Here is a 22,734-nt window from a genome sequence, read left to right as displayed (position 1 = left end):
AGATGTATTTTTTCTCTTCTGGGCTTACAAAAATTCTTTCCACTCAGTTCAGGTCATATCAGTATTTGATTGGCATATCAGAGAATGCACCAAAGGTTTCATGCATAAAATCACATCTGGGAGACTGAGGTCAGTTCACTTTTCTTTTCTTTTTAATTGCTATTTTAATGTTATTATTGTAAGCCATCATGAGCTCCCAGTGTGAAAACTGACAGGTTATCCTTTTAAAAAGAAAATAAATATAAATATTTAGTGTAAAACATTACATCCCACTTGATGGCCCCACAAGACTCTAAAGATGGCATACAAAAATATACTCACAAAGGAATTGAAGACTTTTCAGAGTTGTTGCATCTTAGTGAAGTGTTTATTTAAAACTACTGTATGTATTGGTCATTTTTTCATTGAGAACACACACAAAATAATGCATCACATAAAACTAACCAAACAATATCAAAAAGAGCACAGAAAATACCCTTATTTTAGATTTACAGTGCTGACAAAAAGCTTGTGAACCCCCAAGGTTGTCTGTATGTTTGCACAATTCTTATTCAAAACATGGATAGATCCTCAGCTAAACCCTGATAAGATAGAAAAGTAAGTGAATTAGTTACTCAGTGAATAAGTAACTCAGGCAAAAGGAAATATTCTGAATATTCACTCAATAGAAAGAGGTAGCAACCAACCTCCTTGTTGTGTGGAAAAGTACGTGAACCCTGAATTTAGGAACTGGTGCCACCTCCCCTTGAGCACCAAAAACTGCATCTGAACGCGTCCTGAAACGGCTGCTCTGTCTCTCCCATTGGCTTGAGGAATCTTGGCCCATCCTTCCACACATAACTGTTCCAGCTCTGTGACATTGGAGGGCTTCCTTGCTCACTTGAAGTCTTGCCACAACATTTCCATAGGGTTTAGGTCAAGACTTTGACTTGGTCACTCCAAAATGTGAAATCTCCTCTTCTTCAGCCATTCTCTGGTAGGCTTAACTTGAAAGTTTAGGGTCATTGTTCTGCGGCATGACCCACTTCTGGCTCAGCTTCAGCTCACAGACAGATGGCCTGACATTGTCCTCCAGAATTTTCTGACATGCGGCTGAATTCATGGTCCCATCAGTGATGGCAAGCCGTCCAGGTCCTGATGCTGCAAACCATGATGCCTGCTGTACCTGACACATCACCACCACGCATGACAGACAGGATGAGGCTCTCACTTCGGAAGGCAGGGCTTGATCTTTGCCGAACAAAACTGTGTGATTGTGACCGAAAAGGTCAAATTTTTAATCTGGATGATCCATCCTGGATAATTCTGGGTATGTGGAGGACCCACAAGGCTTCTGGAATAATGCTCTCAGATGAACTGAAAACTGTTCAGACACGATCACAAATGTTTTATTTGGTGAAAACCAAACACTCCAGAATAAGAGCATCAGGATACCTCCACATGCCGCTTGCAGGGAAGCAACAGCAGGAGAGAGGGCGTGCCTTCACCTCGTGCCTGTGGGCTTCTCAGAGGCACCTGGTGGGCCACTGTGGGGAACAGGATGCTGGGCTAGAGAGGCCTCCTTGGGCCTGATCCAACAGGGCTGTTCTTCTGTTCTTAAGGGGTGGCATTGATTGTAGCAGAAATCTGAGCTACTAGGCCTCAAATCCCTGATGAGAAAGTGAGCCAAAGTTACTGTTTAGGATGAACTGATGATTTTTGGAATGTGTGATAAGGAGGGCTTGGGGGATCCATGAACAATGGGATTACTGTACTCTGAAGAGCCTACATGTGTAGTTGGGACCAGAATCTATCTTGTCTAGAAGAACCATGGTTGCTCCTTCTAGGGGTGGGGAGGATGCTCAGTTTACAAGAGCCTATGTATAACTAGAGATTAACACAAAGATAAGAATGAGTCTATCATACGTCACCACCATTAACTAACTGTGTGTGTTAGGCAAAGGCCTGGCCATGATTCTCATTATGTAATAAAGTGCTTTGAATCTGACGGAAAGGGAGTCGGCCTCTACTTAGGAAGAACCTAGAGTGTCGTATTTCCGCTCCAGCATTTGGCACCCTTCCTCAGGTATGCAGAGGTCAACTCACTACAGCTCTGTGGAGACCACTGGTTTGCCAGTGGTCCTCTTTGTTTCTGGACTGTGCTTATGCTCAAAGTCATCACTGAGGAGACCCGCACAACAATATGCCCAGATGCTCTCTGTACTCAAGATCGTCATGGAGATCTTAACTGCATGGAGGAGAGGTCTATCAATGGCTACTAGTTGGAGGGCTGTGGGCCACCTCCAGCCTCCAAGGCAGGATGCCTCTGAGTACCAGTTGCAGGGGAGGAGCAGCAGGAGAGAGGGCCTGCCCCTTTCAACTCCTGCCTGTGGGCTCCCCAAAGGCATCTGGTGGGCCATTGTGCGAAACAGGATGCTGGACTAGATGGGCTTCCTTGGACCTGATCCAGCAGGGCTGTTCTTATGTTCTTATCGTCATGTCGATTATGGCATCGTTTGGGGCTGACACTCCATGCCATTTTAGCTTGACCTTTGGCCACTCTTCTTTCAGTTCTGCTGAAAGCTGCTCCAATAACCTCCTGCAATGAGATTCTCCTCCTGCTGCCGCCTCCACGCCCCCGCCCTTGTGATAAGAGCTCATGCTCATAAAAAGCCTCCACAAAAAGGTTTACAGGGTTCCCGCAAAACCCTCGCTGCCCCAGAGTTATGAGGAAAAATGATCTCGCTTCCTTGTTTTTGTTATTTTTAGCGGACTGCAGCAGACTTACTGGAAAGTAAGGTGCTTGCCAGTAAGAAGGCATCTAAGTAGCTGGTTTTCTAGCTCAAACCATCACAAGAGGGACATGATTCAGTGTCTATTCCGATCAGCCTGGATCCAATTTAATTCCCAAATTAGTTCAAGGATGCAAAGAAATCAGTGATCCCTGAGTAATGATCATGTCAGCCAGAAAAATGTCAACCAGGGGACTCTCAAACTTGGGTCCCTAGCTATTGTTGGACTACAACCCCCATCATCCACAGCACCATAGCCAAAGGATAGGGATAATGGGAGTTGCAGTCCAGCAACATCTGGGGACCCAACTTTGAAAACCCCTGTTGCACTGGATGGCTTTCCTCCCATGTGGCCCTACGGATCCCTTCCCACCACCCCCAAAAAACTAGCACGGAGTGGGTGCTACCCACTGAGATTAGCAGGACAAGGAAACGTCTTGCCCCATTAATTCCAATCAGGCTGCTTATGAGTAACTTAGTGTGGATGTGAGCCAGTGCCTATAAAAGCCTGTTGGAAGCCAGGGACTGGAGTAGCCTGTCTCATCACTGTAACATTAAATGTGTGCATGCCCACACATGCGTGCACACACACACACACACACACACACACACACACTGAAAATCTCTATGGGGTACCGGAGCTGAAGGTTTGCACTAGGAGGAGTATGCTTGTCAGGAAAGGTTGGTGTACGGCTGCACACATCTGTGCATGTCTAGGTGGAGGTAAGCCCCACAGAAACCAATGGGACTCGCTTCCAAATACACCTGGATAGGCTCAGGCTGCCTGGCCTGGATATTTGCCAAACATTCACTATCTCTGTGGACATCCTGTGACATTTTATTTCAGGGTTTGGTATTTGACAGTATTTGAAACTTGGCGTGTCGTGGTCTTTTCTACTTGACAATAGTTTCATAATGCTGCCATGCAATGGTATGTAGTATTTGATTGTCTTTTATACTTGACAAGGAACAATACTGAGCACCAAACAGCACTTGACAGGCAACATGCAGTGGTCCTTAGCAGCTGGCAGCTCCTGAGATGTCATGTTTGCCCCTGCAAAAGATGTCAGCCAGCCCTTGAGCTCCAATATTCCACATTCATAATGAAAATGGCCATTTTCGCGCCAAGAGGTCGCATCCAGCACAGGACGAGTGGCAAAACTGGAATGTTGGTGCACTTGAAAGAGGCGACGGGTCTTCCTCGCTGAGCTCTGTTTCCTGACCACTTTGCCCTGCCTCACTTGGCTCCAAGGCTGGTCTGCCCCCCAGTGGTGACTCCCTGCCTATTAGCAGGCATTTCCTCAGCTAGGAATGAAATGCCGGCAGAAACCACCTCCTATAATGAACCAGATGACTAATTAAAAAGGGTAGCAATATCCGTTCACAGCCACACCTGTGCAACAAATTCCGATCACAGACTTTGCTGGCCTTATTGCAGAAGACACACTACAGATCTGGGCTGCACTATTTTGGCCCTCCAGCAGATGTTGGACTACAACTCCCATCATCCCTGGCTCTTGGCCACCATGGCCAGGAATGATGGGAGTTGTAGTCCAAGGGAAGTTGGCGGGCCAATGTTGTGCAGCCTGCTACAAACCCATCATTTTGAGGAGATAGTTGCCTCTGACTGATTCCTTTCCAAATGACGACCTCCATGCATGAAAACATTCCAAGAAACAAGCTTGCAGCAGTTAATTCAGTTTCCAGCATTTTTTTAAAGCAGGCAGTTTATGCTCTTACAATACAGAATTAGCTAAGCCTTTTTTAGAGACCCAAACAGAATTTGGAAATGGGATTTGACTTGAGAGGGGAGAGTTTGAATGCCCTCCAACCACTCAGTAATACTGTGTAATTTGGCTTCTGTTGACTTGAGTGTACCATCTTTGCTAAAGACCCCACTGTGTGTCTCTTGGCTTCTGCCTTCTTCCAGGGAGACCATGTGCCTCAGTTAGTGCTGAGGACGGAAGCCAAAAACTGCTGGATTTTGTGTTTGCCGGAAATGGGGGGGGGGGCGGTCATTGGTTTTCTTTGTCCCAGTAGACCTCAGATCAACATGAGACATCCGTGAAGCTCATCAAACTCTGCCTGCCTCTCTGCTGCGACACTCAAGACAAGCATACATACACTGCAGGTTGCAGGGGGCTCTTCTCTCATGACCAGTAACGCCCCCCTACACACACATTTGTATTTGTATTTTTTGCTTTGCTTCCAGCTTGGGTGTTCTATAAATTTGGTTCATAAAGCAATACACATAAGGCACCAGACTCCAGGTTAGGGTATGGCCAGCCAGTCAGTTTTGCTACCTCCCTTGAATGATGGCTCAGGCCAGAACAAGGTTCATTGTCTACGTGCATGCAAGGTTTGGGTTTCATTTTTGCTTCTGAATGAGGGGGAGCCTTCCAACATGTGATTCCCCACCCTCACCCCCATGGCTTGTATGGTACATTCCAAGGAAAAGCGGCATCTTGTGATTCTGCCACATCTGTGGATCAGCATTTGCTCGGATACAGCAAAGGTCTCCCCTGCACAGCCATGCTGTCAAGCACGAGTAAAGGGAGGAGTTTCAAGCAGATTTCCATCGTGAACGGCTTGTGGCATCACTTCTGCTTTTCCAGTCCTGTGTGAAATGGGCGAGTGACCCGCGTCACACTTCCGCCGAGTATCTCTCTCTTCTGACTTGGAGGAAAGCACTTGGGTCTCCACCCAGATCTATGCCGAACCCTCTCCATATATCTTGTTATCCCCACTGCCTCACAGATCCCACACAGATCAGCGGGCTGGTTGGTCTGGGGCTATGAGGCTTGCTTTGGGCAGAGGTGTACCAGGGAATTTGGGAGCCTGGACCTAAAGGCCTTTGGAGGGCCCTCTCTGCTGCAAATTAAGCATCATCATGCTCCACCAGGCGACCACACCGCCCGGGACAGACTAAAGAGGATTTGGAGACCGCCAGGGGCTGTGGAGGCCCTGGACTTTGGCCCTGAAGTCTAGGGATAAGAGTGCCTCTGGCATTAGCTAGATGAGGTCCAAGAGAAGCCCATGCAGTGAGCAAAGGGGGGGGGGCATAGTGTTGGATTCTTTTCTCCATTTCTTCCCTAGAAGTTTCCAAACAGAGCCCCTGGCCAAGGATGCTGTAGCAGTTTTGTGCACTGAGTCCTCTGAAAACGCTTCCAATTTCGACGTTCTGTGATTCTACATCTTAACACATAGCGCCCAATCTGTCTCAGGGTTTTTAAGAACCCCTTGCTAACCCAAAATGACAAGCTTGAATTGGGTCACTGTTAGAAAATATCTGGAACCAGAGTACATCAGTTGTGATTGGGTTCTTTGAGCCTAGAACCCTGTTGGTCTGGGAAGCTGGCACAGGCCAATAATCAAGAATTACACCATCGCAAAATGCAAACCGAGGTCACGGCTTCCCTAGAGGTTTTGGAGTCCAGCTTGCCCTCAGCTCTCATTGGGCCTTCCTGAACTGCTGTTGGTGAAAGCCAGATTGGAGATGGTCCAAGTCTGTGGGACTTTACCCGGGAGGTGGGGATGCCTCTTTGTATTTTGCTGAACTGGCTTGCTATGTGCTGGGTGTTGGAGGGATGTCATCAGGGCGTGGCCCCTGAGGCACAGACCTCCAGCGAATGGATCGGAGCCCTGAAGCTCACCAGCCCCCTCCCTCCTCCTTGACCTCTTCCAGAAGGGAAGCGCAGCTGGGGGGGGCACCTGCACAGAGCAGGGGGGAGACCTGCTGGCCTCACCTGGCCATCTGCCACGTCCACCTCCATAGGTGCTGTATTCTAATACTAGAGTCGTTAAAAGCATACGCAATGATTCTCAGGTGGGGGCATGGCCAGGTTTAATCATCAAGGGGTGGGCCCGGGTCTCAGCTCCTTTGAGCACCTAGTGGCACCTCTAAAACTGTGGTTCAAGTTTAGGACAGGGAAGGTGACCAGCTCCGTTCCTGCAGGGATGCTTCTTCTTCCATGCTGCAGTTCTCAGGGACTGCAGTGGAGAAACCTCTGGAGCATGACTTGAGGTGTGGGAAAGAGAATTCAAAGATTGCCAGGGGGCTTGAGAATAGATGTGGGAACCAAGGTGCCAGAAGGCCAATGCCATAATCAGCAAGAAAGGAAGTAAACAAACGTCGTCGTCGCCCCCCCCCAACCGCCCCATTGCAAAAAGGGAACTGGGGAGAACAGCAGGGACCGAGAAGACATGAGGCGCTAAACTGCATTCGTGGACATGATGGCAGCTGGACACATCTGGACCGTTCGTCGGCCGTGCAGGGGCCAAGGCACCAGGAAGCCAGGCCTCATGTGGATGTAAGGAGGCACTGATGCTCTCTGGAAGCCAGAAGTCCTGGCTGCATGCCTCAAGCTCCTTCCAGATGGGATCCTCTTGACTATGTGGATTGGTAGAGGAGGTCCCACCCAGCCCGAAGCCCCTGGCACTTATAAAACGGAGGGACCGACATTCTGGAGCAGTGTGCTCGGTTCCTGAAAAACTGCAGGCATCTGCATGTACCAAAAGATGGGGACAGCTCTGATGTGGAAAAGGCTTCCTTGCTTGGAGGTCCCGGGTATTGGGCAATAGGGTTCTCCTTCTGGGATGGAAATTAGGGAGTCTAAACTGGGCCCATCCTGTGACACAACCGAGTTTGGGTCACGCCCTGTTAAAACCAGCTTCTATTTGCATAAATCGAAAGAACTGGTTACTTCGGGAGTTCCCCATCTTTCCAGTTCACCACCCAACTGCTGACATCTGACCTCCTCTTGACATCACTGTTTGCACACAAAAGGAACTGATTGCCCTTGCCTCCTACAAGGGCTGAATTCAACCCCAGACTTTGCCACACCAAAGAGGTCCTACCCCGCCGACCACAGAAGGCCACTGCTAAATAGGTCAGCTCTTAGACTAGCCCTTCCTCTGAGAGGAATGAATGAAAACACAGCCAGAGGTGGCCCTGCTGAATAGTTGGTGCAGCAGAAGGTGCATTCCCCTTAACTCTGACCCTCGCCCAGGACTAGCCAAGCTCCCCCAACCAGAGCATGAGGGACTCTGCCCTGAACGGCACACCAGAAACAAGAGCCGTGAAACAAGGCCAGTTCCTTTCAAATGTATCCCAGCACGTTGAGTTTAAAATGTGCCCATTCTCAGGTCAACAAATAAATAGATACAGAATTCCTAAACAGCAGATCTCTAGGGCTGGGGAAAGATCTAGCACAGCCTATGGTGAGGTTAGGCCACGTCTCCAGGCCATCCTGGAATGTGAGGGAGGCTGCAGCGTCACTGTGGTGCTCTGTGCTGGAGGGACGTGCCCAGCCGCAAGATCCACAGGCCTTCAGAAGAATCTTCCCTTTCGCCCTACTGATGCTAACCCGACATAGCCTTCAATCCAGCTGAGTGCCTTTCAGCTCAGTGCTTTGCCGTTGGTTGCGACCTGGGCCCGGAGACTAGCAAACAGCTCTCGTCCGGAAATTAAAACGCAGTCCTCCAGTGGCAGGGAATACCACCGGCAGCTCGAACCACTCATCCTTTCCATACATCTGCCTCTGCTACAGGGACATACGGCGATGCCAATGGCCACCCCTGCTTCTGCTGTAAGGTGAAGGAAAGTGCACCCTTGCCGCCCGCTGCACATGTCCAGATGGTGCTCTAGAAGGCCAGGCTGGCTGCCGCCGCCGCCCCACCTGTAAGTTGTAGCACCGTCAAACCAAGGCCTCTTTCCTCGGTGTGAGTGGAGGGCGAGGCAAGAGCGGGGCGTGGCACGGGCTGCTCCCGTCCGCAGCTCGGCTCCCGACTGGCTTGGCTCCGTCTCCTCAGACGATGCTGTGCCTCACGCCAGGCTCGTAGGGGGGCTCGAGTCGCAGCGCTCCGACTGCCCCACTCCGCCGGCAGCAGACGCACTCCAAGTAGTCCGAGACGTTGTGGGTGAAGAGGAGGCGGCAGGGGTGGAAATACTGCATGAAGAGCAGCATGAAGGCGATGGCCAGGCAGTAGCCCACCAGCAGCTGCACCACCAGGAAAGGCGGGCAGATGTTGTCATAGACATCCGTCCTGAAGAAATACCAGACGAGGATCAGCACGCTGTTCTCCAGCCCGCGCACGATGTAGTAGACGACCAGGCACACCCAGCTCTGCGTCTTGGCAATCAAGTCCCGGTCGGCCAGCCGGAGCTGCACAGCCGACCAGCAGAAGATGTTGATCCCGCCGTAGAGCAAGGTGATGGAGAGGAGGACCACGATGGTGCCCAGCCGGCTGAAGTTCTTCTCCACGCTCTCGGGCAGCTGCCCACCACTCCGCCATAGCTGCACCCAGGGCATGAAGAAGAAGACCAGGAAGTTGGCTGACCCAATGGCCACCGTGTACTCCTTGAAGACGCTGCCAAAGAAAACCAGGACGGTGATGCGAGTGGAGATCTCCAGGCTGCGCCACAGGACGATGCAGACGAAGGCCAAGGGGTGCAGGTCGATCTTGTAGTCGTCGTACTTGATCTGGATGGCCAGGATGTTGCAGACCAAGGCTCCGTAGGTGATCGACACCAGGCAGATACTCATCAGGACCGCTAGAAGGGGGAGGGAAAGCCAGCCGTGAGCACAGAGAGGCAGCTGGTGTGATGGCCCAGCAGAGAAAGGGTGCCATCGAGGCATCCACAATGGCTGCACAAGGAAAGGCGCAACCTTCAATCAATACACTGGTTAGATTAAGAGACTAAAAGCATTTTAAAGTGACTTTCCACAAAGTGGGAATCCCTCTTTTAATGCTCTCTAAGGAGAGGCATCTCCCCTTCTCTGAAAGGTTGGACTACCCCTTTCTCACCTATGTAAGAATGCCTCTTATTAATCATCGTCATCATCATCTCTGAGAAGAGTCATTCCCCCTTCTCACACAGGTGCAAATGTCTCTCCTAATATGCTCTAAGCGGAATTCCCCTTCTCACATAAGTAGGAATGCCTCTAAGAAGAGCAGAGGTGCTCTTAGGTAATTTGGGAGCCTGGACCTAAAGACCTTTGGAGGCCACCCCTCCCCCCACTGGAGGCCCCCCTCCACTGCAATTTAAGCATCATCCCCTTATACACACACGACAAACACAAACACATCGGTTCTTGAGAGCACAAACAGCAACTGAACTCACAAGAATGTAAGAATAGAGAAGAGTTATACTTATGCAAATATACAGTAGCAGGAACATTTCAGCATGGAACTTAACATACTCCCTTCATACGCATTTCTTTCCCCACTCTCCGCTGCCTCTAAAGCACCCGGCGCAGGTCACGATCCTATCCAGCCGCCCGGCGCAGTGCGGGTCAGTGGCATGCCACAGTGACCACACCACCCAGCACAGACTACGGAGGATTTGGGGGCCCCAGTGGGTGTGGCGGCCCTGGACCTTGGCTCTGAAGTCCAGGGGCAAGAGTGCCCCTGAAGAAGAGGCATTCCTGCTTCTCTGAAAGCTGGGGGTGCCTCTTCCAACACACACGGAGAAGAAGTATTCCTCTTTCTCTTTTACACACAGGAGAGAAATTGCCTCCTGTGACATACACATGCGCCACCTCAAACCAAAGAAAGGATGCTTTCCCCCCAAACCACTTTCAATCCTCTGCAGATTGACATGGATTGAACTAATGAACCGATTAAAACTGGTTTCGCTTATTGACTACAGTCTCCTGAACCAAGTGACAGCCCCAAGAACCACAGGAGTGTGGAACTAACTGGTACCGCACCAGAGGCACTCTTCCCCCTGGACTTGGGGGCCAAGGTCCAGGGCCTCCATGCCCCCTGGGGGCCCCTAAATCCTCTCTAGTCTGTCCTGGGTGGAGTGGTCTGTGCCCTCAAGACCCTGCGTGCCAAAAAAGGATGCTTAGCTTGCCGTGGGCGGGGGGGGGCCTCCAAGTTTACCGAGGTGCACGTCTGAGCAGCGCCACGGAGCCAGTGCTCCTGAGTACAGCGCCTCTCTCTTTCTTCCCTGCACGCCGCCAAGGAGGAAAAGGGGCTCCGAGGCTCCCTGGGGCAAAGGGCTGCCAGGCGGAGATGACTGGGCACAGGTGCTGGATCAGTTGCTGCCAGAGGAAGCAAGCGAGCCAGATTCTTGGGCCCAAAATAGACCGCAGGGTCGAAGGGGCGGGGCGGGAGGGGAGGGGAACGTCCCGAGTCGGAGCTTCGGGCTTGTCCTGCAACAGCAAGCCTGTCTGGCCATCTGACTCCAGAGGAGGGAAACACCTGCCTGGACAGCCCCTCACTGCAAAGGCCAGGGTGGCCGCATGGCTAACTTGCCAGACGAGGCCTGGGGAGATGCTCACACACTCCCCCCCACCACCACTCGCTTCTCGCCAGGCTCCGGAGGGGGTCCCGACAGACCCTCTCCCAGGCAGTGGCCACACCTGCAGGGGACCTGGCCAGCACTGAGGGGGACACACACACACACACACACACACACACACACACACACACACACACACGGTGCCCCGTTTCTGCAGCCAGGGGTTTGTGGAATCGCTGGCAGGGAGCGCCTTTCTCTGCCTCCTCGTGAGGAGACAAAGCCGCTCCCAGTCAGCAATGCAGCAAACTGACTCCTCCCTGGGGAAACTGCACAGCAGGGCTGAGCCCCTTTCTTCCCGGCACTGACTCCCCCCACCCGCTGCACCTGCAGGTGGCCGGCCAGCTCCCTACCCACCCGCCTGCAGAGAGCTTGCAAAAGGCAAGGCTGGGGTGAAGGGAAACGCGCCAGCCCTTCCAAACTGACCAGGCAGACACTTCCAGGCGGGGAGAGATTCTGCCTCTGGCTGTGGACATGCAGAGGCCAGCCCGAGAAATGCCACTCCCCAGACAGCTTGTGCAAAGCGAAAGCACAGCCAGCTCCTCACTATGCCCAGTTGCTCCATGTTGCGTCCATGTTGTCCGCCTCGGCATGGCAGGGGGTGGGGCGGCAGCCTCCAAGTGTTCTAAATCAGGGGCTCCCACACTTGCCTCCCCCCAGATGCAGCTGGACTACAATTCCCATCATCCCCAGCCACAGTGAGGGGGGACCCAAGGTTGGGAGGAGTCCCTGGAAATCTGGGAGTTGATCTGGTGGTGGTGGTGGTGGTGGTGGAAGACCCGTGATGGGCAAGACGAGGACTCGGAGCAAACCTGAACCCAGAAACTGGCTCAGAGAGGATTTTCTCCAGTAAACTTGAAATCCCTGGGTTGCCTCAAACCTGAACCGGAAATGAACTCCTAAAAGCCCGAAACTAGGTCAGCAATCAGGTTCAAAACCAGTTCGGTAACCTCGTTCAAACCCGGTTTGGCAATCAGAATCCAAAGCCGTTCCACAATCAGGCCGCCCGGAAATTCTTTGGGGAAGGAGTGGGGACTCTCCTCTCCTCGCCCGGGGCCCTTCCCAGCTCCACGCAGAGAGGCCAGCCATGGCATGGGGGACCTTCCGCCTGCCAAGCAGCTGCTGGAGCACTGAGCCACGGCTGTTCCCGGGCACCTGGGCGGGGCTGCCCACGAGGGCTGCTGGGATCCACGCAGAGCCTGCCTGGCGGTGCCCAGCTCCGCTCCAAAGCCCCAGGCAGCTCAGAGGGCAGCAGGCGCACCCTGGAGCCGGCTGCCGGGATCGGGTGTCAGCGCAGGCTGCTTGCCTACCCCCACCTGCGGAAGGCAGGCAGGCAGGCAGGGCGGAGAGAAGTTGGGGCAGCGTTCATCCGAGCCCGCAGCCTGCAAGGGTCTGCCGCCCCCCCCCGCCCCCGGGAGGCAGAGGCCCCTACTGCCCCCTCCTGCCCGCCTTTACCTCGGCCGGTGGGCACGTACTGCTCGACCACGCTGACGTAGAGCTGCAGGGTCAGCTGCGGGGTGGAGCCCAGGAAGGCCTGGATGACGGCCATGCGCCGGAAGGCGTTGCGGTGGGTGACCAGCCTGCGGACCGAGTGGCCCACCTCCTGCTCCAGCACCAGCTCCGAGCCCTTGCGCAGCTGCTTCTGGCGGGTGATGGAGACGTAGGGCTCCTCCGTCCGGCCCGAGGTCCAGTAGATCATCATGGCCTCCACGCACCTGCGGGGGGGGGGAGAGGGAGGGAGGGAGGGGCCCCCAGCAGGGGCACAGCATGTCTCTAGGACCATTCCGTGACTTGCATGGTCCACCATTTGGGCCCTCCAGTAGGTTTTGGACTACAACTCCCATCATCCCCAGCCAGGGAGCTAGCAGACACTCCAGCTGTTCCTGACAGATCACTGTTGGTTCCCATTTTTGAACACTGCACACCTGAGATCCAAGCCGGGTCGCTCCCACGCTAGACCGGTCATCTGTTGGGTGTGGATTTTGGTGTATTTTTGCCAGAGTGCAGGATGCTGCACTTGTTTAGGCTGAATTCCACGCTCCCTGTTTCCGCCCATTTTTCCATTCTGTCAAGGTCGTTTTGAAGGCAATTCCGGTCTTTTGGAGGGTTCATTCTCCCTCCCATTATTCATCTGCAAAACTACCTCAAGCCATTTTTTAAACAACTGCATGTAAAAAAATTTATGTGCACCTGTAAAATGCAGCTAGTAACAAGTACAGACAGGAAGCAGCTATTTCCAGCCGCACTGTACAGCTACTGCAGAGCTGCACAACTCCAGCCCTTCTGCAGATGTCGGACTACAACTCCCATCATCCCCAGCAGCAATGGTCTTTGGCAGGGGGTTATGGGAGTTGTAGTCAACATCTGGGAACCCCCATTGCAGGGAACACTGCTGGTGGCCCCCAATCTCAGAACAAGGATTAGGGCCAGGTCCATGTCTCGGGAGGCCCTTGGCACTCTGGCACTACCAAAGAATGTTTGATGAACGCAAAGCCCATGGGGTGTAGTGGTTAGAGAGCTGGACTAGGACTGGGGAGACCCGAGTTCAAATCCCCATTCAGCCATGAGACTTGCTGGGTGACTCTGGGCCAGTCACTTCTCTCTCAGCCTAACCTACTCCACAGGGTAGTTGTGAGGAGAAACTTAAGCATGTACACTGCTCTGGGCTCCTTGGAGGAAGAGCGGGATATCAAATGTAGTAGTAATAATAATAATAAATAAAATAAATAAAGCCCCTGCCCTGCCTTTGCTGTGACATTATCCGACAGCTTCCTCTTCGCCCCTTTACAAATATATACCCTGCAATTAGTAGCAAGGGCTCTTTAGGCTTAGGATACGCTGGAGAAACCCTAATGCACAAAAGAACTTTGTGCCTGTAATGAGCAAGAGGATGCCAGTTCTTTGATGGACGATTGCGTTGCCTTCATCCAATTTGTAAATCACGAGCCATTAGTGAGATGTTTTCCAGGAAGACACCAGTCCATTTGGTCAGATATAGTTCCCATCTAGTATCCTTCGTTAGTGTGCTGTGGCCACAATCCTGTGCACACTCACTTGGGAGTAGCCCCACTGAATGCATGGGACTTCTTTCAAGTAAAGAGGCATAGGATTGTCTGTGACTTTTAAGCCAACCAGGAGAGGAAGGCATGCCCTCTCTCCTGCAGTTACTCCCCTGCAACTGGTATTTGCAGGCATCCTGCCTCTGAGCCTGGAAGTAGCCTATAGCCATCAAGGCTAGTAGTAGTCAATCATAGACCTGTCCTCTATGAATTGGTCAAAGTCCCTTTTAAAGCTGTCCAAGCTGGTGACCATCTCCACATCCTGTGGCAGAGAGTTCCATAGATTAATTCTGTACTGCATGAAAAAAGTACTTCCTTTTTTGGGGTCCTAAATTCACTGGCCATCAGTTTCATGGGGTGACCCTTGGCTCTAGTGTTGTGAGAGGGAGAAAAATCTCTATCCACTTTCTCTGGACCATGCATACTTTTATAGACCTCTCTCTCATGTATCTCCTTAGTTGCTTCCCCCATTCCCAACTAAAAAGACTCAGCGGTTGTATGCAGCCTCATCATGAAGGTGCTCCAGGCCACTGATCAACTTGGTTATTTTTCTGCGTAAACCGCTTTGAGCACTTCTTGTGTTGAAAAGTGATATTTCTAGCGGAGGGTGGGAAGGACGGAGGAATGACTGGTCTCCGCACTGAAAATCCCCTCGCTTTCTCTTTGCGGGGTTTGCAACGTGTTTGGCTTGCCGATTTCCGGCCTCTCCGTCTAACCTCTAGCCAAAGGAAGGAGCTGCAGTCAGGCTCTCTCTCTTTCTCTCTCTCTCTCTCTCGGTGGGTCTCAGAGCTCCGCTCTCAGCAGGTATCAACACTTGGCTTCCTAAGCCACGATTTCCCCACCGACCCGGAGACAGAGACACACCCAAGGCAGCCTCTGAGCTCGCCAAGGAAACCGGCCCGACCGGCAATGGGGGGAAGAGTCTCCCCTGGACTCAGACTGCCACTGGGGCAGGGCAGGCCTGGAGAAGCTGCTGCCAGTCAGTGTGGACAGGACTGAGCGAGATGGACCAAGGGGCTGACTCAGCATAAGGCCGGCTGCTTCTTATGTCTCTGCTGAAGTACTCCAACTCGAGTTCAACTCAAGAAGGACCCGTGTTTAACTTCTAGGCAAAAAGGGGCTGGGACTCGATCACCCCAGCGTCCTAATTCTGAATATGTGAGGGCTGAGTGTGCAACGAAAGGCACTCTGCACATACGCAGAGACAACACATTCCTTGGCATGACAACTTCATTTATCCCAAAGGCACAGCTGTGCTATTTACATTGGAAGGAGCAAAGGTAGCCGCCCGCCTGGTGTGTGTATTTTAAAGCCTTATACGGCCTGGGCAGAGAGGCGCCGTAGTCTGCAAAGAGCAGAGACAGAGAAAGGCCCTTTGTGGAGTTCACGCTGCTGCAAATAGGCCCGCTCCCCCCGCCCCCCCCCCCCGCTCCAGTCAATTACAGGGAGGCATCAACTGAAGGGTGGGGCACCCAGGAGAAAGGGGCTAAGGGAGGCCAGCGGGAGGGGGGGGGCGCCGCCGGTCCAATCAGAGGCCCCTCTGCACACCAGCCCACATGTGGCTGTGGCCAGAAGCAAATGACTGGATAGGAGGAGGAGAAAAACAAACCCCAAGCGTGATGTATTTTCAGCAGGGTGGTGTTGGGAAACCTCAGGAACTGGCCTAACCGGTGTGTTCAGGTCTCCAAGCAGGGCTGACCAAATCACTCTGGTGCCCGCCCCCCCCGCCCCCGCCAAGGTAGTAAATCAAAATGGGGCACAAACACACCCACACACACACACACCCCAGTTAATGAGGGGCACAATCTACTGGGAAATCGACGCAAGAATTGCCGGGCTGGGTCACCAATGGCCCATCTAGCCCAGATTACTGTTTCCAGTAGTGGTCAGTTGTGTGCTTCCAGGAAAGCCACAAGCAGGAAATGAGGGTGGTATCCCTCCCCACCAGCTGCCCCCAGGAACTGATATTCAGTGGTACACTGTCTTTGAACCTGGAGGCTCCATTAGCTATCACGATCAATATCCTTATTTCTACCGGGGGCCCGAGCCAAGTGGCAGAGCATCTGCTTGGCATGCAGAAGGTGAAGGTCCCCGGTTCAATCCTTGGCGGCAGCATCATCTCCAGGCGGGCTGGGAATGAGCCCCAGGCAGAGAACAGGGAGCGAAATGGCCGGATTCTGGCTCTAGGTGTCTGTCCAGAACTGTGACCCCTTTTTGAAGCCGTTTAAGCCAGTGGCCAGGATCACATTTGGTGGCAATACATTCCAGTGCGGTCCTTCCTGAATCGACTACCAATCAGTGTCATTGAACGAATGCTTTTATGGTGAGACCCCGGAGGGGGCAAGGTGGGGCGGGGGCAGAAATCTCTACCCACTTTCTCCACACCATGCAGAATGTCATTGATATCCTTGCACTTTAAGCCACCCTTCCGCCAAGAGCCAAGATGCTCAGGATGTGCAATCACAGGGGCCTCCCACCACCACCTCTTGCTGCTGCCTTCCTTGCCCCATGGAGGAAGACTGTCCGTTTCCCTCTCATGACTTGGAAGTGATGGTTCTGTCAATGCAGCCTAAAACTGCATTTGCCTTTTCTGCAGCTGCATCACACTAGTGGCTCAAGTTAAGAACATAAGCACAGCCCTGCTGGATCAAGGCCCAAGGAGGCCCATCCAGTCCAGCCTCGTGTTTCACACAGCGGCCCACCAGATGCCGCTGGAAGCCTACAGGCAGGAGTTGAAAGGGGCAGGCCCTCTCTCCTGCTGCTGTGACTCCCCTGCAACTGGTTCAAGGGAGGAGGAGCGGAGAGAGATTGCGTGGGAACCGGCTCTTCATCAAACCTGGGTAAAATGCTGAGGACAGAATGTGGGTTGGCCATGGCCAAACTACGATCACTTCCTCTACTTTGCCCTTGCAAGGACAGGCCACTGGTCAGGAGCCCGCAGGGCTCTCCTGCTCTGGCTGGATGCTCTTCCAACTCTGGTTAGAGTGGTGAGAACAGCCCCAATCTAAGGCCGCTTCCGATGTCCATGTCGATGGACTCAGACGCAGGACGGCCACGATGTGGGCCGTGTGTCTGCTTTATGCTTCTGAGATCACCGCGGGCAGAATTCAGAGGATCGCAGCTTTCCCCGTTTGCCAGGCGGCTCTCCAGGCCCTCTGGCTGCAAAGTCTAGCTCGACAAAGTAGGGACGATTCCTGGGAGACCTCAGACACCACAGTCAGAACTTCCTGATGGGAGGAGGGGGAACCCGGAGGTGCCTTGCATGGAAGCAGAAGCAGGTCGTGCCAGTTACGCAGCTTGGCATGGTTGCTGTAGACTGCCCAACCCGGGCGGCCTGCTCCGGAATATGGGGCACTGGCATGGAACACATTCAGACAGAAGCCAGGGAATATCTGCGGCATGCTGAACGCAGAGTGCAACAGGGCACCTTCTGCTCTCTGGCGGTAACAGATCTGGGTTGGGTTAAGTTGTGCGCTATCAAGTATCCCAGCAGCTCTCAAGCCCGGGTCCCGAGATGTTGTTGGACTCCAACTCCCATCGTCCAGTGTGGCCATTGTGGGTGGGGCTGATGGGAGTTGTAGTCAAACACCCAGCCCTGTAGCCAGGGGGCTAGGGTGGGCCTGGCCCCTCTAGCTTTCTCTCTGCCTCCCCCTACATATATATATGTATCAGTTTTTAAACAACTGAATGTGGCTTGCTTTTAGGACGGAGGAGGGCCAGAAGATAAGCTCCTGCGCTATTTTTGGGCCCGCCCCCCTCCAAATAAAAGTTGAGTCTGGCTATTGGCCCGGAGGCAAGTGCTGGGAACTCAAGGGGCGCCTGGCTCAGGGGGACCCCAGGAGGAGGGAAGGCCCCACTCACCGGATGAAAGGCCCCAGGAGCAGGAGATGCATGAAGAGGACCATCGGCTTGTCACTGGTCAGGTCTCGGTGGACAAAGATGAGCGTGAACTGGTCCATGATGGCCGGCATCAGCATGAAGAGGAGGGTCAGCCCCATCCAGTAGCTGTCGCTGGAGCGGCTGTAGGCGAAGGTCACGAAGCCGGCCGAGGTGAACTCCCCCAGATACAAGAGGGTGGTGAGCAGGATGCTGACCGGGGGCCTCACCCGAGAGACCGTTTTGTCCGCGACGTGGCGCACTCGAGGGAGCGGCGGCGGCGGCGGCGGCTGCCTCGCCCCCTCGGCCGGGAGCCGGTCCGAGCATTCCCCGAAGGAGGCTTCGCACACCCGGTCCATCCTCGGGCCCGCTGCCCCTCCAGGTTCACCCGGGCAGAGTCCGTCTCCTCCGGCGGAATCCCGGGGCCGCCGCCGCCAGCCAGCTCGCGCCCTCACTCGCCACGGCCCTCGCTCGCCACGGCCAGGGGCGCTTTCTGCCGAGGACCCCGCCGGCTTCTGGAAATCCCCGCCGCCTGCTGGTGCTGCTGCTGCTGCTGCTGCACTGTGGGGTGGAGGACATCGGCCAGTTGGCAAGGAAGGATCGGGGGCAGAGCGGCCACCCCGAACTCCCCAGTCCCCGGCGGGGGCGCAAGCGGCACGCCCCGAGAGCACCCGCCGCCACCAGGGGGTGGCTGCTGCGCCCCCAGAAGTGCCCGGGACTTACTGCGGCTCCTCCAGGCAGGGAGGGCGGCTGAGGCGGGGCGAGGGGCTCCAGGGGCCCCGGAGGGAGCCTCTTCGCCGGATCCCGCTGGAGACGCCGGCCGGCACCCACCGAGCCGGGGGCCGCTGGGCGCTCCGCCCGCCCCGATCCTGCTGCTCGCAGAGACGTCAGCCCGTCGCCGGTCTCCTCCGGGAAGAAGCAGGGCTGGGCGGCGGGGCGTGCCTGCTCCTCCCGGTCCGCGGCGGCAGCCACTCCGCCAGGGCGCGCCACAGGCAGGCAGCAGCAGCCTCTCCTCCGCCTCCTCCTCCTGCTGCTGCTGCTGCTTCTCGGGCTCGGCTGGAAGAGAGCGGGGGCGGGGGGGGGGAGCGAGGTCAGCAGCAGCAGCAGCAGCGGGCGACAACAGCCCCGAAGCCGCGGCGAGGGGCGTCGGGTGGCTCTCGGCTGCTCCTGCCAGCCGTGCGCTCCGCTGCGCGCCCGAGTTGGCCCCACCGCCCGGCGGGGCGGGGGACGAAGAGGCGGCGGCGGCGGCAGCTCCCGGGCTGGGCTCTGCGCCCCTCCGCGGCGGCCCGGGCTGGTCTGGCCGGGCTGAGCTGGGGGAACAGGTGTGTCAGCCCTGGCGGCTCCCGGCAGCCCTGGGTCCTAGCGCGCGCTCGCTCGCTGGAGCCTCGGGTTGCCAACTAACTGCCTTTCTTCTCTGGCGGCGGCGGCGGCGGCAGACGGGCTCTCTTGCCTGGAGCAGCTGCAGGCGGCAGGCAGCCCTCGTCCGAGGCTTTGCCTGTGCGATTCCCACCCCTCCGCCGTGGCCAAGAACGCCATCTGCTCTCGGCAAGAGGAGCGGAGGAACTCGCCGCAAGCCCGGAGGCACAGCCGGCAGCGGGCGCCCTCCGTGGCAGCCCCCCCCCCCCCCGAGGTTGTGCCCTCGCCCGCCCGCCCGCGGATCTGCCAAGCTGCTTCTGTACTTCCTGAGTGGGGACACCCCAGTCCCTGCAGGCGCTGAGAGCAAGGGGGGCGGGGCTGACTTCGGATTTCATCTCTGTGGTTGCAAGTCTGCTGCCGAAAAACAGCGGTCTTTCCCGGCTGTAGGAGTTAGGGTTAGGGGGTCGTTTCCCATGCGATCCTGCCAAGTCGAAGCCTTTTACTGCTCTTCTAGGGTGTCATCTGGAAGGCTCAGGACGAAATGATCCAAGGAGGAGGAGAACAAGGAGAGGCCGCAGGACGGGGGGGGCGGGGGGAGCACAGCACCACGTCGACAGGGATGCTGAATCCCACCTGATGGGGGGCAGAGTCAGGTACAGATCCTCTTCAAAGCCTGCACAGCAACCCAGGATTGGGTGTGTGGAGGCTGCCCTCCCTCCTCCCCTGCAGACTGTCCCGGAAGAGAACCAAGAAGCCCAGCCGAATCGTCCCCTCCCCAAATATAGGCATGAACAAGTCTGAGAGGCATCTGCTTGCTTGAGGGAAGGCAGAGGAGCAGTCCCTTCCCTTCAGATCCCTCTGCAAGCAACTTCTGAGCTAAGCAGACCATAAATCTTGACTGGGCAAGGTCTGGGGTCCTGGAAGGGGGGTTTCTGAAGGGCGGTCAAAAGCAGCTCCCAAACGAGGCTCTCTCTCCCCCCCCCCCATAAAGGGCACGGAGGGACAGGATGTGATCGAGGTCTGCAGGTGCTCAAATGTTGGCTGTTTGGGAGATGAGTGCTCAGAGTGCAGCCTCTACCCGCTAGAGATGGAAAAGAGGTGGTGGCCTCCTTGCAGCTTTCCCTGTTTTAGCCACCCTTCTTTCCCCTGCCCCCCAATGATTAGGAGGGTTAAACTGCAGACCTGTTTTCCCCAAAGGAAGGGGTCAGTTTCAGGGTTACAACAAACAGATGGTCATACTCTCTCCATGGCGTGATCTTTGGAGAACATTCCTGCCCAGTTTCACTTCCATTCCTCAAACAACATCGATGAAGTTTTAGAGAAGCTTTTGTGTTTTAAAAACTTTTAAAAGCTTTTTCGATGCTATCACCTCTTTCCGTCTCTAGGGCTGCAAACCTTGTCAAAATTCACGCGGATTATTCGTGCCCTGAAATGGTACCACCACCACCCCCAGCTTGCTCAGGGACTAAACAGAGAAACTTTCCCCCTTCTCTTCATATTACTATATGAGGTGACCCAATGAAGCTGATTGGCCACAGGTTCAGAACCGACAATTGGAAATGCCTCTTTACACAATGCACAATTTATTTACGGAACTCATGGCCACATGGTGTAGTGGTGGCCACTAGTGCAGGTGTTTTTTTTTAAAGGATTAGACAAACTCGTGGAAGGCAGGTCTGTCAATGGCCATGATAATACACAACTTCAATGTACAGAGGCAGTCTACCTTACAATACCAATGCAAGCAACAGGTATCTACAATCACCTTTCTGCCTTGCCTGTGAATGCCCAGAGTCATCCAGTTAGCCACTCTGGAAACAGAATGCTAGGGTAGGTGAACTTTGATCCAGCAAATCTCAGAAAACCTGCAAACAGAAGAGAATAAAATCCAGCATTACAAGTGAAGGCAATTTAAAACTCGGCATCTATTTAACACATTGTCTTATGGGTAGAACCGAAAAGGGCAGCTTAAAAAATAAAATAAAAGAGACACAGCCAACTTTAAATTGATACCACAGAAAAGCCCCTGTGCCAATGGTGAGGGAGTCTGGGTGGATACAGACGACCTCCCAGCTGGTTTCTGCAAGCGGTCTGCGTTGGGCATCCGGGGACGCTGACTTGACCCAAGACTGTGTCGCTCAGACGAGCGCTGCCGGGACTCTAAGCAAGGCACACCGGAGCCCTTCAGAGGACCTGACTGCATGAATGCAGCTCCTCACACAATGACGGGGATGTTTCTCTGAGCCCACCCATGACGCCAGCCTTGAGCAGGGGCACGGGGGGGGTCGCATTGGCCCTGAGGAGAAGAGGGGCTTCAGGAGGAGCCCGGCTGGGCTCAGGCTGGGCTCCCCAGCGGCTGCTGAACTCCAGCTCCCATGATGGGAGTTGAAGGAGGCCAACAACCGCCCCCCCCGGCGGGCCGGGTTTCCCTACCCCACGATAGACCATCAAGGAAGCGGATACTGGGCCGACGGCTGGGCCACCCCAAAGAGCTGCTTCGCCATGCTTCACGGTAGGGCCAACTCGGTGAACTATTACTAACTTATTTGACACATTTTTATACCGCCCAAAACGCAAGTTCTCTGGGCAGTTTACAAGACATTAAAAACAACCAATAAAAAGATTAACACATTTCAACAATTAAAATTTAAAACGTTAAAACTATTAAAACACGATTAAAACACAATTAAAAACACAATTAAAACAATATCTAATTAAAAGCCTGGCTGAATTAGGCTGTATAATTAATAATAATAATAATAATAATAATAATAATAATAAATATCACTTTTCAACAAAAGCAGTTCTCTGTGTAGCTTACACAGCAAGAAGAGAGTGGGTGGGTGTGAGTCCTTGTCTCAGATGCCTTTTGGCCTAGTTGCTAATTACAGGGACAGGGGCCAAGTTACTCAAAAGATTTGCTTCTTTTCAGAGGCATCGCCAGCAGGGAGGGGGCCCATGTCCGCCCCTCTCTCCTGCGACCCCTCCCCTCGGAGTTAGGGAGACAATGAAGACCATAGGGAAGGATGGAGCTGGGGGGGGCCCTGGGTTCTTTGAACCCATCCGTTCAGCCCTGCTTCTTTTGCTGCCTGTCGCTTTTAATGCCACTTTTTGTTCATTTTAATGGCACTTGCTTTTCTTACATTCAACAGAACTCCAGGACTTGAGCCACCTTAAGTGGCGTAGCGGGGAAATGCTTGACTAACAAGCAAAAGGTTGCTGGTTCGAATCCCCGCTGGTACTATATCGGGCAACAGCGATATAGGAAGATGCTGAAAGGCATCATCTCATGCTGCGTGGGAGGAGGCCATGGTCAACCCCTCCTGTATTCTACCAAAGACAGCCACAGGGCTCTGTGGGCACCAGG

At 54.1% G+C, this 22,734-nt stretch overlaps 1 protein-coding gene across 1 annotated transcript; it reads right to left on the bottom strand.

Annotated features, from left to right (window-relative positions):
• Positions 1-7,860: 7,860 nt before the first annotated feature.
• On the bottom strand, positions 7,861-18,370 carry XKRX (XK related X-linked). Its single transcript, XM_053273608.1, has 3 exons — positions 17,997-18,370; positions 12,532-12,791; positions 7,861-9,324 (listed from the first exon to the last, which is right to left on the bottom strand). Exons 1-3 carry the CDS (start codon positions 18,368-18,370, stop codon positions 8,579-8,581), a joined length of 1,380 nt encoding a protein of 459 aa, XP_053129583.1. The 3' UTR covers positions 7,861-8,578.
• Between the last annotated feature and the right edge of the window lie 4,364 nt (positions 18,371-22,734).

The sequence above is a fragment of the Hemicordylus capensis genome, chromosome 11, assembly GCF_027244095.1.
Source record: "Hemicordylus capensis ecotype Gifberg chromosome 11, rHemCap1.1.pri, whole genome shotgun sequence".
In the NCBI taxonomy this organism is placed as follows: domain Eukaryota; kingdom Metazoa; phylum Chordata; class Lepidosauria; order Squamata; family Cordylidae; genus Hemicordylus; species Hemicordylus capensis.
This window is presented reverse-complemented; position numbering and strand designations above follow the sequence as displayed.